We start from the raw sequence: 14543 nt of genomic DNA, 5'->3' as shown, positions 1-14543 counted from the left end.
GTGTTCTGAGAACTTAAAAAGTCTGATCATTGGCCGCTCTTGGGTATCCAGGCTAATAAATCTTCCTCGTCTTGACAAGAATGCTGACCATGCTGTGATGATCCTTCGACGGTCCCGTCTGCTCATGGTTGGCGGCTCCGCTGCTTCCCCACAAATCCACGTTCCTCCTCAGGAGACCCAACCGCGATGGCAACCAACAGCAGACCCGCTTCCTACTTAAACTTTCGTATCATGATGGTTCATTGTCGTCTGGAGATGAAATTGGACAGTTGGCTGGCCATTTTGCTAGCGCCAAAATCCAACCAACCTGGGGTTTCCACCTGACTCGGGTTTCCATCTAGACCATTCAACCAACGGCGCGATGGACGGGGTGCCCCCTTTATCTCACCATGTGCTGGATCGTTGTGTTGTTTTTCCTTCTGATCCGCTTCCGAGTGCGAACTACACGTTTAATGTTTGATGTTGGAATGTTGAGAATCTATGGGACATGATGAAGGTTCAGGAAAATTTAGCACCCTCACGGTTCGGTAAGTGATCAAGGGCCGCGTTGGTCCAGTCTGTAGGATGCCGACTGCCTTTCTCGGTTCTTTGTCCTGGTTGTCACCTGCGCCCAAATGGGCTTCACTGTTAGGCGGGTCTTGGCCATTACCAGTAAGGACTCAAAGACATGTCCGTACCGCGACAGCAAGGTAATAACCAACGCATATACGGTTATGGAATCGTAGCAAACATATACTGTATCTCTGTCTTCTATCCTTGGGCTATATATTTACCTCTGGTCCTGCCTCACATAATTATTACCAGAATGACAGGTCAAGCATACGATACAACTCAACTCTTTATCTAGAAAGCACAATACACCACGTCTGGAACGTTCAATTATGGCGACCTCGGAAAAGACCACAGTACTAAATAGGCTAACCTGTAAGGAGTACCGGTGTGAAATGTTTGTCACGAAGACACCAAACACATCCGGTCCTTACAATGGGCTCTGGTTCGTTCAGCCTACGGGATGGCGCCTCTGGGAAGACTTCAATTACCCATTATTGAGCAAGATCTTCAAATCTGAGATCGAGACCACGTTCACTGGCCCAGCGGCGGATAAGCCAGTGTTTATGTCACGAGCCATGTTCAACGAAAAGTGCCTGGATAGATATATCCACAAGGAGATTGTCGAAGTCGTCAACAAGGCTCTAGATAATGTACAACCGAAGGGCGCCCGATTCCACATTGGTGAGGGCTCCCGATGCGCGGCAAATAACAAGGTCAGGACCGCTACTGAGGCGGCTGGATCGCGCTTGCGCCCCGACTGGAGTGTGGTGCCTGGTATTGAGGGAACTGACACGACGAAGTTGAGCAACGTCTTGCTAGGAGACACAAAATTGCATATCAAATGGTCTCCGAATAGCAAAGAGGCAGATGAGAAGGAGTGGATGAAGGTACTTTCCCAAGTCACCAGCTACATGGCTGAGAACAACTGTCGATACGGTTTCATCATTACCGAGGTGTATCTGGTCGTCCTACGGCTTGGCTACAGCAGCGATGAGGCTCAAAATCCAAACGACTGGCACGACAGAACTTTTGACAAGCCGGAGTATTGCGCCATCCCTTGGGTCACCAAGACTAAATACCTCTCCGGCGACAAGACTAAGCCCCGCCTCACTGCCAAACTGGCGCTATTCTTCTTGGCTCTGCTGGCCTCCAGGGGTCGAAAGATCGCGAAAGGGTACCCACCGCTTGACAAGTGGTGCCTGGATGCCACGAAGGGTGACGGGTACCATGAGCCAGAGCCTCTTGAATCATGCTTCGACGATGCCAGAGATTCTGTGACGGTAGATGATCCGAGCACCGAAGATTCGAGCTTCACCAGCGCGGTCTCGGATACGTTGAGCGACCCTCTCGGCATTGGAAAACGTCTCGAGGAAATGTCATTGGAGCCTAAGGTGCAAAGCAAGAGGGCCGCTATCGCCAGCGATTTTGCGGTTCGCTCCTCCCCTGGTAAGACAGGGAGCGATGGTCAAGACGAATGCGAGATCTAGTATGAGGAGCGCCATTTTGGACAGGGTTCCCAAAGATCGACGCCATACGGATCATTGGGACATACAAAGAACATGAGAAAGAGTGTCGGCGAAACTAATTTTGACGCTTCTCTCGCAGATCAGCAGCTAGGAGGAGCATTGGTTAGGTGGATGGTTTCCTTACTTCTGGTGTTTGGAATAATATCTGTTTCTATTTGTTATCTACGCAGGACGTAGATTTATTTTGGGATTTTGACCCTGATATTTCCTCTTCTTGTTGAATCTCATATGTACCTCTCATGCTTGAATAGCGGTAGACTGACCAAATCAAAACATTCATTGAGATGGTAAATACTCGGTTGGGAAGTTGAATCGATGGAGAGATGTGAAAATCATGTGTGTCATAAAGAATGGTGATTTTCCAAAGCGTTGTGACAGTGGTCGGGGAACGGCTTTATAAAACGTATCAAAAACAAGCGCATGTACCAACATTACGATTCTAGCAAGCTGAAGACGTGAGGATGATTAATTTTCAAAGCCACATGTCGTTTCGAACACCCGCCAGTGTTTTCCCTAAGTGCACCTTGAGCCTTCTCATTCATGTTGCACGCTAGTCGCAGTACGTCTCCGCGATCCAGCACAATAGTTCATTCTACCTTCTGCTTGTCAAAGTCCTCTGGTATGGAGAGACATCTGGGTCTTCTGAAAACGCAGATTTCAGTGGTTACGCCGCATTCTTGGTCTCTTAGGACCCATCCAAAGCCTCCGGAGATCACGAATACCGAGTCACAGACACCCAGCGGAATTCCCCGGATGTTGGCATTGGCACGCTACCGTACTCGACCCATTCTAGCGCAAGAGTGCCGTAGGCGATGGTGCTCAGAACGAGGCGGAATCGATCGAGGCTGGGCCAATGCCAACCTCCCAGCAGTAGGAGGCGGCGGCAAAGGGGATTCTAGGCAATCCAAAGAAAGGAAATTGGAATCCGCGACCGATGTCTCCTTGAGCGCCACGACGCCGACTCCGAATGTGAAAGTGAAAAGGAAGGGCTCGGAAGGGAAGGGCTCGGAAAGGAAGGGCTCGGAAAGTAGGACATGCCATCAGATATTCAATTGAAAGAAATACGGAAAGGGAAAAAAGAGAAAAGAAGAAGAAAAAAGTAAACAAAATGGCAAAAGCTGGGCTGCAAGCCCCGTTCGGTGTCCCCCCTCTCTTTTAAAGAGGTGCCCACAGGGGGGATCGAACTCGAGGGTTGCAGCTTACGAAAACCTCCCCATCCAGGCGTCCCCGGACAAGGAATTTTACTCCGCGCAATAACCAACTCGGCCATTGTGCACATGGGGGGCTTCCCATGTACAGTAATGGGTGCGAATGGTCTGCTGGGGAAGAGAGCTCTTACTGGTAATTATAAGGACTAGATAGCTACCTATTGTTAGGTACATAGCTACCTGGGTAGGGTAGCTAGCCACTGGAGGCGCGTTGCCCGGGTGGTGTACCCTACGCGTCACCTCTGAACCGCCTAATGAGCACCGAGCCAGCTGTCTCGATGGAAGGAAGCCCAAACAAAACCATCGTGGTACATATAGTAGACGGGTATGTTACCGGAGTACTCACTTCTGATCTCGACATCCAACGCCGTCAATGTGTCCTACCGACGCGGTCCCCCTCCCAATGCCACAAATGCCAATTCCAGGTCGAGTCGCGACATGTAATCACCATACACCTTGTATTGAACAAACTTAGCCAAAATATTGAGATAAAGAAATACTAAAGATGCCAGAGCGTACACCATCATGATCATAGTCTTGGGTATCCAAACGATGATTCTGAACATCTTGTTTCGTTGTAGCATCCTCGGCATATAAAGGACTCCGTTGATCGCAATATCCAGGGTGGACTTAGCTTGCAGTACTTCTATAGACACGGTGTTAGCAGCTTCCATTAGTGCCTGTGGTCGTGGTTAGAGAATGCATACTTTGTGTGATGAAGCTGCCTGGATTCGCGTCTGTCACGTCAATCACCAGTACATCTTCGCCCGAGGCTGGCTTCTTTGGCATCTTTTTGTCCAGGTAGATTTCGGGTCCGGCGGGTTTGTCGATTGTGAGAGAGAGGTCTACTGTGCGTGCCTCAACACGAACTCGTATTCGATCTCCCGTTCCTCCTCGACGATAGATTGCCGGTCGTTCTGCCATCTGTCTGCCCTTTTCTGCAACCAGTTCAAAGACCTCCCTGGAGCTGGTAGAATACACCCATTCTTCCCTCCACTTCCGGCGACGCTCGGCTCCTGCAAGCCTGGGGTGAATGCAGAATATGTAAGTTTCGGATTGGCCCACGGACCGTATCTCGATCCATGTTGAACCTCTGATCTGAAATGGACGGTTGAGAAACAAGTCGTTTTCTCTGACTTCATAGCGACCCACTGATGAGATAAGATAACCTGGGGGAAGACTCCGAACCATGACAGCTGTGTGACGACTGGGAGCACGCCTGAGGATTTCACCGAACTTCCCTGGTCTATTGACGAGGGATACGTATTTGGGAGTTCCGCGGGGCGTCCAGTTGTCTTCCAGAATGATAAGTTGCCCAGCCAGTCGCGTAAATGTGTTAGGCAGGATTTCTTCTAGCGGGACAGCATAATCGCAGACTGAATGATGGCCATACGGCTTGAGGATACCGTACCACCTACTCCGAATCTTCTCGAGATGAATTGTGACCTTGATGGCTTCATTTGTAAGCTCCGTCGGTGATGTCGACGGACCGGGTATGACAGGAACGTTGGATGAGTACGCAAACTGGGGCGCGGCGGTGGCAAGAGCGCTCAAGTGGGCCAGGCCTTGGGTCTCGGGCTGTGCCCAAGCAAATATGGAATTGTCGTTAGAGGTTTTGATGATCTCTTCCTGTAGCCTTCGAAATGCTTCTTTGCCGCCCTCTCTGTAAAGCAGACTCATACTAACACCAAACACCCCAAGCAGCGAGTAAGCCATGTCTTCCTCGCGACTGGTTTCTCTTCGAGCTGCCCAGCTCATTCGTTGGGCAACTGATATGATGGATAGATCTGGAATATGGCCGACGGGTTGTTGACGCTCGAGTATGCTCTGTTCTATCCCAGTGATTTGGGACACCTCCTGTATATTGGATCTGTCGCCTATCGTTTCCCATCCAGCCGAGTAAAATGTAAGTGATGAAGGGCTGAGTAATTTTTGAAGAGTCCAGCCTCTAGTGAACCAAATACTGCCCTGGAACTTATCCCAGTCGCCTTGGTCCGGAACATCTTCCAGGTAGGCGTAGCATACCTGAGCACCCGCGTACCAGCGGAACATGGAGTTGATAGACTCGGACAACTCCGAGCTGCTGCTCTTGTCGATGCCTAATTGCTGTGAGATGGATGGTCATGAATGATGGACAGTGGGAAACCCACAGCAAGTGTCTACCCAAGCGAACGCAAACCCATCTTTCTTGGCCTGCTTACAGCATTGCTTTATCTTGGTGTAGCCGCTTTTCTCCATGGGAGGAGACCCTCGCATCTCCTCGAAGGAAACTTCTTGACCCTCAATCCATCGGTGCGAGAGAATTGCATAATCTGGGACGTTTTGCGGCCCGAACTCCTCCAGTTTCAGGGTTGACGTGTCGATGAGCCTCATGTTGTTTTGTCGGCCGTGCGTCGTCGTGAAGCTGACGGCTAGAAGTGGAACCAAAGTATGCCGAGGGCGCTGGCGTTTCTCACCCCAGACAGACCCTTTGTTGGTCTTGATTCAGAATTCTCAAGCATAGGTCATCAATGCGAAGTTTGTAAGGGGGAGAACAGCCTGGAGTCGATATTCCAAGTAATAAGGAAGAACAATGAATATCGTGTGGGCTACATCTCATTCCCTGGCCGATTGACAGGAAGCGCGTCGATTATGTAAGACAGGGCAGGTATCCGTATATGAGCCCGGTTCCCCACTTCCGCTCCAATCACCTTGTGAGATTGCTCTTCACAACTTGCGTAAGCGCTCACTGTGCTGAGCAATAGGTTGACGTCAGTTAAGTAGATGCGTGTTCTTGTATCTACCAAGTATAGTGGCTCGCCGCGAAAAGGCGACTTTGAAAACGTTGCTGGGGGTTATAAGAACGGTCAGGATATGAAACTGCAGACAGATTCCTGCCCGCGAACTGCACCGGGCGTGAAAACAAGCAAGGGCAAGGGGAGAGAAAAAGGGGCAACTGGCCGTATTTATACTCCCCCCTGATAGATTGCCGTTATTTGATAGAGCCACCTCCCGCTCTCGAACCTTTGATTGGCATCAAGCGCGGCCTTACAGACCAAAATGCAATTTACTTGGAATAGCCTGGGCCTTACGCGCAGATGGATGGTGGGTAGGTGGTGGTGCGTGCGCCTGCCTTTCCCCAGACCCATTGCTTCAGGGCCGGCATCGGGCCAAATCTTTAGTGACAGCGCGCGAAATGGCCAATCAGAGCAATGGCAATAGCAAGCCTGAAATTTCCTTTGCCAGGCGACATCGTGATACACCACAACGTTTTGTTACCTGCACCGCTGTTCCCACCTTGCAGCAGCGTCAATTGGGAAGATGAGGGCCGTCGAGCTTGCGTGCCGCCGTGGCACGGCTTTCAACGTACGTTTTGACGGGCGCAAACCAACAATCTGCCGGGTTGACACTGAATTACTGACTTTGATCGATCGTACGAGCAGCGCCTAGCCACGAGAACCCGAATTGCAGGCACCCGATCGTTCGCGACACCCTCTTTCGACAACACGAACCCCCGCATACCGCCTTACTTCAAGCTTCTCAAGAACTATGAGAAGGTGCGCGAGGTTTTGGGGCGGGGTACCGCCCTGACCCTGGCCGAAAAGATCCTCTACTCGCATCTGGACAACGTCGAGGAGTCCTTGACGACCAACACCAATGGAGGACGCAACATTCGCGGCAGCGCCAACCTCAAGCTCAAGCCCGACCGAGTCGCCATGCAAGATGCCTCCGCCCAGATGGCTCTGCTTCAATTCATGACATGCAACCTCCCTTCGACCGCGATCCCCGCGAGTATACACTGCGACCACTTGATTGTGGGCGAGCACGGCGCCAAGGCGGATCTCGAGTCCGGTATGAAGGTGAACCAGGAGGTCTTTGACTTCCTCGAGTCTGCGGCCAAGAAATACGGTATCGAGTTCTGGCCTCCGGGAGCCGGCATCATCCACCAGAGCGTCCTCGAGAACTACGGGGCGCCTGGCCTGATGATGCTTGGTACCGACAGTCACACGCCGAACTGTGGAGGTCTTTCAACAATTGCGATCGGAGTTGGCGGTGCTGACGCGGTCGAGGCTCTCGTTGGCGCGCCGTGGGAACTGAAGGCTCCCCGCGTTCTTGGAGTTGAGCTGAGGGGCCAGCTGAGCGGCTGGGCATCACCTAAGGATATTATTCTGAACCTGGCTGGGCAACTTACTGTCCGTGGAGGTACGGGTTTCATTGTCGAATACTTCGGACCCGGCGTTGAGACACTTAGCTGCACTGGTATGGCTACCGTCTGCAACATGGGCGCCGAGGTCGGTGCCACCACGTCGATCTTCCCCTTCAGCCCTGCGCACGTCAGATACTTGGAGGCGACCCACCGTCATGATGTCGCCGCGGAAGCCAAGAAGTTCTCTGATATCGTCAACTTGAGGGCGGACAACGGCGCAAAGTATGATGAGGTCATCACCATCGACCTGTCATCTCTGGAGCCTCACATTAACGGTCCTTTCACCCCCGATCTGTCAACGCCCTTGTCGCAATTCAAGGATACGGTGCAAGAGCAGAAATGGCCTGAGAAGCTATCTGCTGGACTCATTGGCAGCTGCACAAACAGCTCCTATGAGGACATGACCCGTGTAGAGAGTATGGTTCGGGAAGCCCTGGAAGCAGGCCTGAAACCATCCTCGGATTTCTACATTACCCCGGGTAGCGACCAAATTCGTGAGACATTGGCTCGTGATGGTCCTCTTGAGACATTCAAGGAGGCAGGAGGTACGGTTCTGTCCAATGCATGCGGCCCCTGCATTGGCCAATGGAAGCGCCATGATGGTGTCGAGAAGGGCACGCCAAATGCTATTTTGACCTCTTACAACCGGAATTTCCGTGGTCGGAATGACGGAAACCCTGACACTATGAATTTCCTGGCGTCACCGGAGATCGTCACAGCCATGTCATTCGCTGGATCCACTACATTCAACCCTGTTACCGATAGCATCCCGACCCCGTCCGGCAAGGAATTCCGTTTCTCACCTCCCTCCGGCTCTGAGATCCCCACCAAGCCGTTCGAGTCTGCGCGCCCCGAGTTCCAGGCTGTTATCCAGCCTCCTAACGCGTCGGTCGACATTGCCATCTCGCCTAGCTCCGAGCGCCTCGCGCTGCTTGAGCCTTTTGAGCCATTCCCCAATTCGGACCTGTCTGGTCTCCGCGTCCTGGTCAAGATTACCGGCAAGTGCACGACAGATACCATCTCTGCCGCTGGCCCTTGGCTCAAGTACAAGGGTCACCTGCCCAACATCAGCACCAACACCCTCAACACTGCCACCAACGCCGAGACCGGTGAAGTCAACGCGGCATATGACCTTGACGGCTCCAAGCACACCATCCCTGAGCTCGGTCAGCGTTGGAAGGAGGCTCAGCAGCCCTGGCTCGTCGTTGCCGAGCACAACTACGGTGAAGGCTCCGCGCGTGAACATGCTGCCCTGCAGCCGCGCTACCTCGGCGCGCGCATTGTTCTCTGCAAGTCTTTTGCCCGCATCCACGAGACCAACCTCAAGAAGCAGGGTGTCGTGCCCCTGACGTTTGCCAACGAGGCGGACTATGACAAGATTGGTGCTAGTGATGAAGTTGCCACTGAGGGCCTGTACGATATGTTGCGCAATGGCGGCAAGGGCGAGGTGAGTCTCCGGGTTAAGAAGCACAAGTCGGGCGAGGAGGTTGTCATCAAGACGAAGCATGCTGTCAGTGAGGACCAGGCTCTGTTCATCCTTGCCGGTAGTGCTCTCAATCTTTTGAGCAAGGGTGCTTCTGTTTGAGTCAAGTCAGCAAAAACGGGGCAATGAGAAGACAGAGGTCAACCTTTTGGTTGAGATGTCATGTATATAACAATTTTTCACAGCCTGGTTTTTAAAAGGGTATAGGAGACCAAAAAATAGAATCATGTACAAAGAATTTCAGGTGTATTTTTATGCAAAATGGTTATCCTGATCCATTTCTAAAGAAATGATGATCTACCTCCAACGCCTCTATCCGTTGCCCCTAAAGTGTATGTACAAGAAATATGGCCATGATATCGTGTCGTGAAGATGAATGGTAGAATGTCTACGAAGACGCAGTGTCTACCAACTTGGCCGCGGCGAACGGCCAGCCTAGGACGAGTGCGAGACCGGGGACGTAGCTAAAGGAGGATGGTCAGTACAAGAGCTCGTGAATATGTGGTGCATGGTGATGGCAGGGTATACTTACACAATGCCGGTGCGGCGTGCCTGCTGGAAGAGGCGACTGTAGTCAGCCGGGGCCGACTTGCTGCTGCTGGTGAAAGCCCGGCGAGCGGCGGCCTGGCGGGCAGCGGCCCGGGTGGCTTGGCGGAAGATTTGGGAGTTCATCTTGAAAAGGTGTTGTTGGTGGTTTGTTTATTTTTGTGAGGGTGGATGAGTGACTCAAAGTCGTTGTGTGAGTGTGGGGGTGAAGATGGACTTGAAGTAGATGTAGGTGAGGATGTAAGCCAATAGGCAGTGTGTGTGTAAAGGTCTGTGGTGAAGCTGGTGGTGAGCAAGGTGAAGGAAGACGGGATCACGAGCGAGTTCGGTAGTTTATATATGACCAAATTGATAAAATTCTGGCTTCTTCTGCAGCTATCCCTTTTAGCACATGCCAGGCTTGCATTTGCATCTGCATGGTCGTCATTTCTGGGAATTCTGGGGGCGGAGGGAGGCAGGACCCGAGATCCTGGCACCTTCCGAGATATTGCGTCTGACTGCGTCCCAGTCCCGGCCAGCTGGCCCTGCAGGAGGCGCCGCATAAGGGGAAAACAGGGGAAAGCACCGTCATTTCCCAGAAAGGGACCCTGAGGGCCCAGCAAAATTCAATCACGAGTTCATCTAAATTCTGGAATCTGGAGAAAATCTTTTCTCGTTGGGCGGGCGAAATCGTCATTGTCTTGCGGTTGTTACGGCGGATGGTGCCATGTTGTGGTCGCCGTGGTGTGATGTGGTGCGATGCAGCGTCCCCAATCCCGAAAAAACCCTTGGCGCGCTGATGGCAACCTCCGAGCTTTTGTCGCTGGTTTCCTGCGTTTTTGGGGGGCCAACCCCTGGCGGGAACACGCGCGCTTACTACAGCGATTGAACTGCGCCGGACCGGCGTGGGGCCTAGAACTTTGCTTTGCTTTTCAAGGCATTGTGAATGGCTGCGTTGCTGCGTATATTTGAGGGGGGCACATTGACCAAGCGACAGGTGACTGCGAGTAACTTTCGATTATTTGAGGCTGAGAGCATCTAGATGCAACATTACCCAGCTAATTCTCAAGGTAAGGCTCTGATAAGCAATGCGAACCTCGTACCCAATGAATATGATGGAATTAGTTTGTTGCATTCCCATGGTTCCGTCCCGTCCCTTTCCCAGATGCCGAGCCAGATTGATGACAAGATTCGTTTGACCGCAACGCAACCCCCATCCATCCATCCATGCTTGCTTGCTTTTATTAATCAATTTTCATCAAACGCCCGCCTGACCTGACGGCCTGGCCGCTGAGATGAACAGGACTTCTTTCTTGGCCTTTTCCCCTTATCCAGCATTGACGACAATATGTCGGCCTGCTCCTGTCACCGACTGCATCTCTTTGCATTCCGTGTTGGGCAGGCGCCTCGCTGAGAGATGGCTCATTCGCGCCTACCTTTTTTTCCATGATACGATCTCTAGGAGCTAGTTGCACCTACCTTCCTTACTTCATGCACTCCGCCGTGCCTTGCCCTTCTCGTGTCGTTGAACCGACTGGACTATACCTTCTTGGATCTAGGTCGCTCTCATATTCAATTATATAAGAGCAGAAGAAACCACCGTCCAAGGATGCGATGCGCCCGCAAAGCTGCGGATGCGGCTGTTCTAGCCTGGTCTGCTAATTTGGAAGAGTGATGATGTCGTTTCCAAAAGGCCAGGCCACCCTCTGGCTTGGTCATCTCCAGTTGGTCGAAATATACTATACTCTGGTAGGAAAGAGCCATCTGGCTCTTGAGTCCTTCCTGCTGTCTATACAATTCCAACTGATTGACGCGACGCAATGATAGGCAAGGTCAGTTACGGCTGCACGCACGCGCCTTCCCAACCAAGAAGGACTGGAGCGGAACAACATTTAGCCTGCCGATGATATTGATGGGCGCTCGGGCCACATGCTCGCAAGTTGCTGCTGCTATTGTATTCCACCGTGATCTATCTGCTCTTACGCGCCCAAGGAACCTCTCAATTTGTTTTTGATTTTTCACGACGACTGTAGGGCCCCTTGACGGGATTCCATCGGACTGGAGGGTTTTGCATCAAGGCCACGATTCGGCCATCTCATCCTCGCTCCCGCCTGGCCACAATCGGTGCCGCGTGGACTGGGAACTGATCCATCCGCCGTTGCTGCTTTGCGACCTATCGAGTCGCCAAAAGAGCGCGCCGGACGGAGGACACTCAAGCCAAGCTTGCCCCACCACCCGCGCCCGTATGAACTTCATGTTCTTATGACCGACACGTCACAGTACTACTTGTTTCTGCCATTTCTGGAAGGCCGGGTAAGATCGTGCATGATTTCCAGCTCGGTTTCTTGTCTCATTTATGCTTTTCTCGTGATTTCATTTGCACTGAGCTAGGTAAGTTCGACCGCGTTTCCATTGAGAATTCCTTCATCTCCTATTCCTTCCACCCGTCAATGATGAGCAACCTGGTAAAAGGTCGGACTGTTCTTCAACCACTTCTGGTTCTGGAGTCTATATCCGCCGATCGCTACCAGCGCCGACCGTGAGGAACGCGCACATCAACCCGCTTTGTTCGGACTTGACAGATCGCAACATTTGTTGTGCATCATATCACCAAGTCCACATTAGGGTCAATGTATATGAATGTCAAACTCGCCTTTGACAGGGCCGCAATTTTGGAGCTTGGTATCAGTATGTCTCTATAGAGCCAAGCCAAAGGCCGCGGCCGACAATTGAGCCTAGCTCAGCAATGTGTCAGCGAGATGCAGCTTTCGAAGCCGCTGTGGTGAGCAGCATGACGTTACAATAAAAACTGAAAAGACCTGAGACGGGTGGATTGATTTCTACTTTGAACCAACACAGCCCCGCCTTCCTCCCAACAACAACTACTATTTCACCAATTTCGACTAACCTTCGTCTCAGACAACAACCCGCACTTTGTGTATATACGATTCAGTCTCTGGCCCTCCAGTGGGCCAGTTTGCGTCGCAAAAATAATAGATCGTATACACGAAGCCAATTGTGCCAGCCGGCTGCGCATGCATGAGTTTTCGTTCACAGAAGGCCGAATAGGACAACGTATGTATAGCCACCCTTGACTCGTCGATCTGTTATTTGGCTCCCTCGGCGATCACTCACTCAACCCACTTCGTCGCAACAATTCAACCTTTCTTTTTTCATCCTGATATCCAGACCTATGTTTGCTAACCTATTGAAAATAGCCGGTTTTGGGGAGTGCATACTTTCACAACGGGCAGATCGAGTACAATGATCCAGCAACATTCTGAGCCCAAGTTGACCGTAGACCTGCCCTCATGGTCCCGCGGAAGTCATCTTCGTCGGCGACGACAATGTCTAGATCATCATCAGAATTGTCATCTGATCGCGGGTCCCCGGTAACGGAACCCAACTCATCCCGCACCGGAAGTACCGTCCACAACCACATGGGCCAGCTCTGTAGTGTAGATGGCTGCAGCAACTTCTGCTTTACCGGCGGCCCTCTCTGCCAGTCGCATGCAGGACACAAGCGAGGTAGTACTCCTTTCATCGGCTCAGCCCAGCTCAGATCAGCGTCGATGTCGTCCAGTCCAGCTGGGCCAAAGCACATTCAGACAAGAATGGGGAGTTCTCATAAGAGTATTGGACAAACCAAATTAAATGGTGCTCACGATACATTGGCCCCCCAGACTGGGCGCCGGTCAGACACGTCCGGGGCGTCTGCTCACTCGCAAAAGGTTGAAAGCCCTAGAAAGGTGCTTGATGCTAAGTTTGCTGCCCGAAAAACGGTGGGTAAACCGAAGCCATCTCAGCCGATTTCCAATATGGCTGCAGCGACCGCGGCTGAAATCGTGGTGGCCGCGTCCCCGGAACCTGCAGCTGGGACCGAGGAAAGCCAACAGGACGATGAGTTAAATGGCCCGCCCCGTAAAAAGGCTCGAACAAGTCCGACGGGAACAGATACAGGCGTTCGTTCTTCTTCAGACAATGGTGCTGGCGACAAGCGCCCATCTCCAATGACAGCGCCCGAGCCGGCCTTGAACCATGAAAGATCCCGCATCGATAGCCGGCGTAGAGTCAATGGGGATAAGAACTTCAACTTGCGCGCCCAGACCGAAAATCCTTCGCCTCTCGCAAATGGAAGTGTGGGTCGGGAAAATGCCCACACAAAGCCAAAGGATCTCCCACAACCAGTTGCGGCGACGAACGGGAATACGAGGCCAAAAGGGCTACCAATTAAACAAGTATTCGATCTCCAGGCAAGTGGCAATGCTGAGTGTTCGGGTGCTACATCAAGGCCAAACCAGCGTCTTCACCCAGCTCCGGTGCCGACACTTGGGAACCCTTCCCCACCTTCCGTCTTGGCCAGCAACAACAGGTCGCCAAATCCACCGCCTGCTAACAGTTCAACCCGCGGAAATTCGGATCAAGCAGCCTCAACAAGGCGTGCCACTGAGAGTCCATCAATGATCGCGCCGCAGCCGCAAGCTCGAAACCCAAACCATCTCGTTAATCGCGAGACGACTTTTGGGCAGGGGCCGCAAAAGGCGGCGGGCGCGCAGTCACAAAGTCATCTCTATGGTAGCCATCTTCGTCGTCAAGACTTCCATCCCCAGTCCCCCAGACCACCTAGAAACAGCCCGTTGCCGCCTGAAATAACCGAATTCTGCGGATTTGGTCTTCACCCGAGTCGGAACGAACGTAATGCCGGGCTGGGGCGATCGCAGTCTCCCAATCCCGGCACAATGCGCCGACAGAGTGGCAGCAGCAGCGCACAGGCCAATAACGCTCAAACCAGTAATAATTCCCAGTCAAACGGTGTCTTGCACGCACACACAGCTGCGAGAGTCCCCGAGTCAACTCCGAGCTCAAATTCGCAAACCACGGCATACAGTCGCAGCTTCGATCTGAAAAATCCTGGTCACAACTTTCTGCACTTCGGTGGTTCGTCCAGGGCTTTCCATCGCAATCCTACTCCGCAGCATGTTCAATCAGCACAAACCGCAGCGCAGAAAGCGCTCAGTTACTCGGAAGCTGTTTCCTCCAAGGGCGACGGTTTCAAGAAGTCC

General features: G+C 52.3%; 4 protein-coding genes across 4 annotated transcripts; 2 read left to right on the top strand and 2 right to left on the bottom strand.

Annotated features, from left to right (window-relative positions):
- Nucleotides 1-944: 944 nt before the first annotated feature.
- PG985_010997 (uncharacterized protein) lies at nucleotides 945-2039 on the top strand (the record flags this gene model as incomplete). Its single annotated transcript, XM_066830764.1, has 1 exon — nucleotides 945-2039. One exon carries the CDS (start codon nucleotides 945-947, stop codon nucleotides 2037-2039), a length of 1095 nt encoding a protein of 364 aa, XP_066681446.1.
- A 2092-nt stretch (nucleotides 2040-4131) lies between these two features.
- On the bottom strand, nucleotides 4132-5659 carry PG985_010996 (uncharacterized protein; the record flags this gene model as incomplete). Its single annotated transcript, XM_066830763.1, has 4 exons — nucleotides 4132-4310; nucleotides 4705-5163; nucleotides 5251-5385; nucleotides 5488-5659. The coding sequence occupies 4 exons, from the start codon at nucleotides 5657-5659 to the stop codon at nucleotides 4132-4134; spliced, it is 945 nt and encodes a 314-aa protein (XP_066681445.1).
- A 927-nt stretch (nucleotides 5660-6586) lies between these two features.
- On the top strand, nucleotides 6587-9057 carry PG985_010995 (aconitate hydratase 2; the record flags this gene model as incomplete). Its single annotated transcript, XM_066830762.1, has 2 exons — nucleotides 6587-6631; nucleotides 6709-9057. 2 exons carry the CDS (start codon nucleotides 6587-6589, stop codon nucleotides 9055-9057), a joined length of 2394 nt encoding a protein of 797 aa, XP_066681444.1.
- Nucleotides 9058-9343: 286 nt separating this feature from the next.
- PG985_010994 (uncharacterized protein) lies at nucleotides 9344-9627 on the bottom strand (the record flags this gene model as incomplete). Its single annotated transcript, XM_066830761.1, has 2 exons — nucleotides 9344-9419; nucleotides 9488-9627. 2 exons carry the CDS (start codon nucleotides 9625-9627, stop codon nucleotides 9344-9346), a joined length of 216 nt encoding a protein of 71 aa, XP_066681443.1.
- Between the last annotated feature and the right edge of the window lie 4916 nt (nucleotides 9628-14543).

Source organism: Apiospora marii, assembly GCF_038362585.1.
Source record: "Apiospora marii strain CBS 49790 chromosome Unknown utg000007l_segment0_segment0, whole genome shotgun sequence".
NCBI lineage: Eukaryota > Fungi > Ascomycota > Sordariomycetes > Amphisphaeriales > Apiosporaceae > Apiospora > Apiospora marii.
Note: the sequence above shows the minus strand (reverse complement) of the source record. Positions and strands in the feature narration are given on the sequence as shown.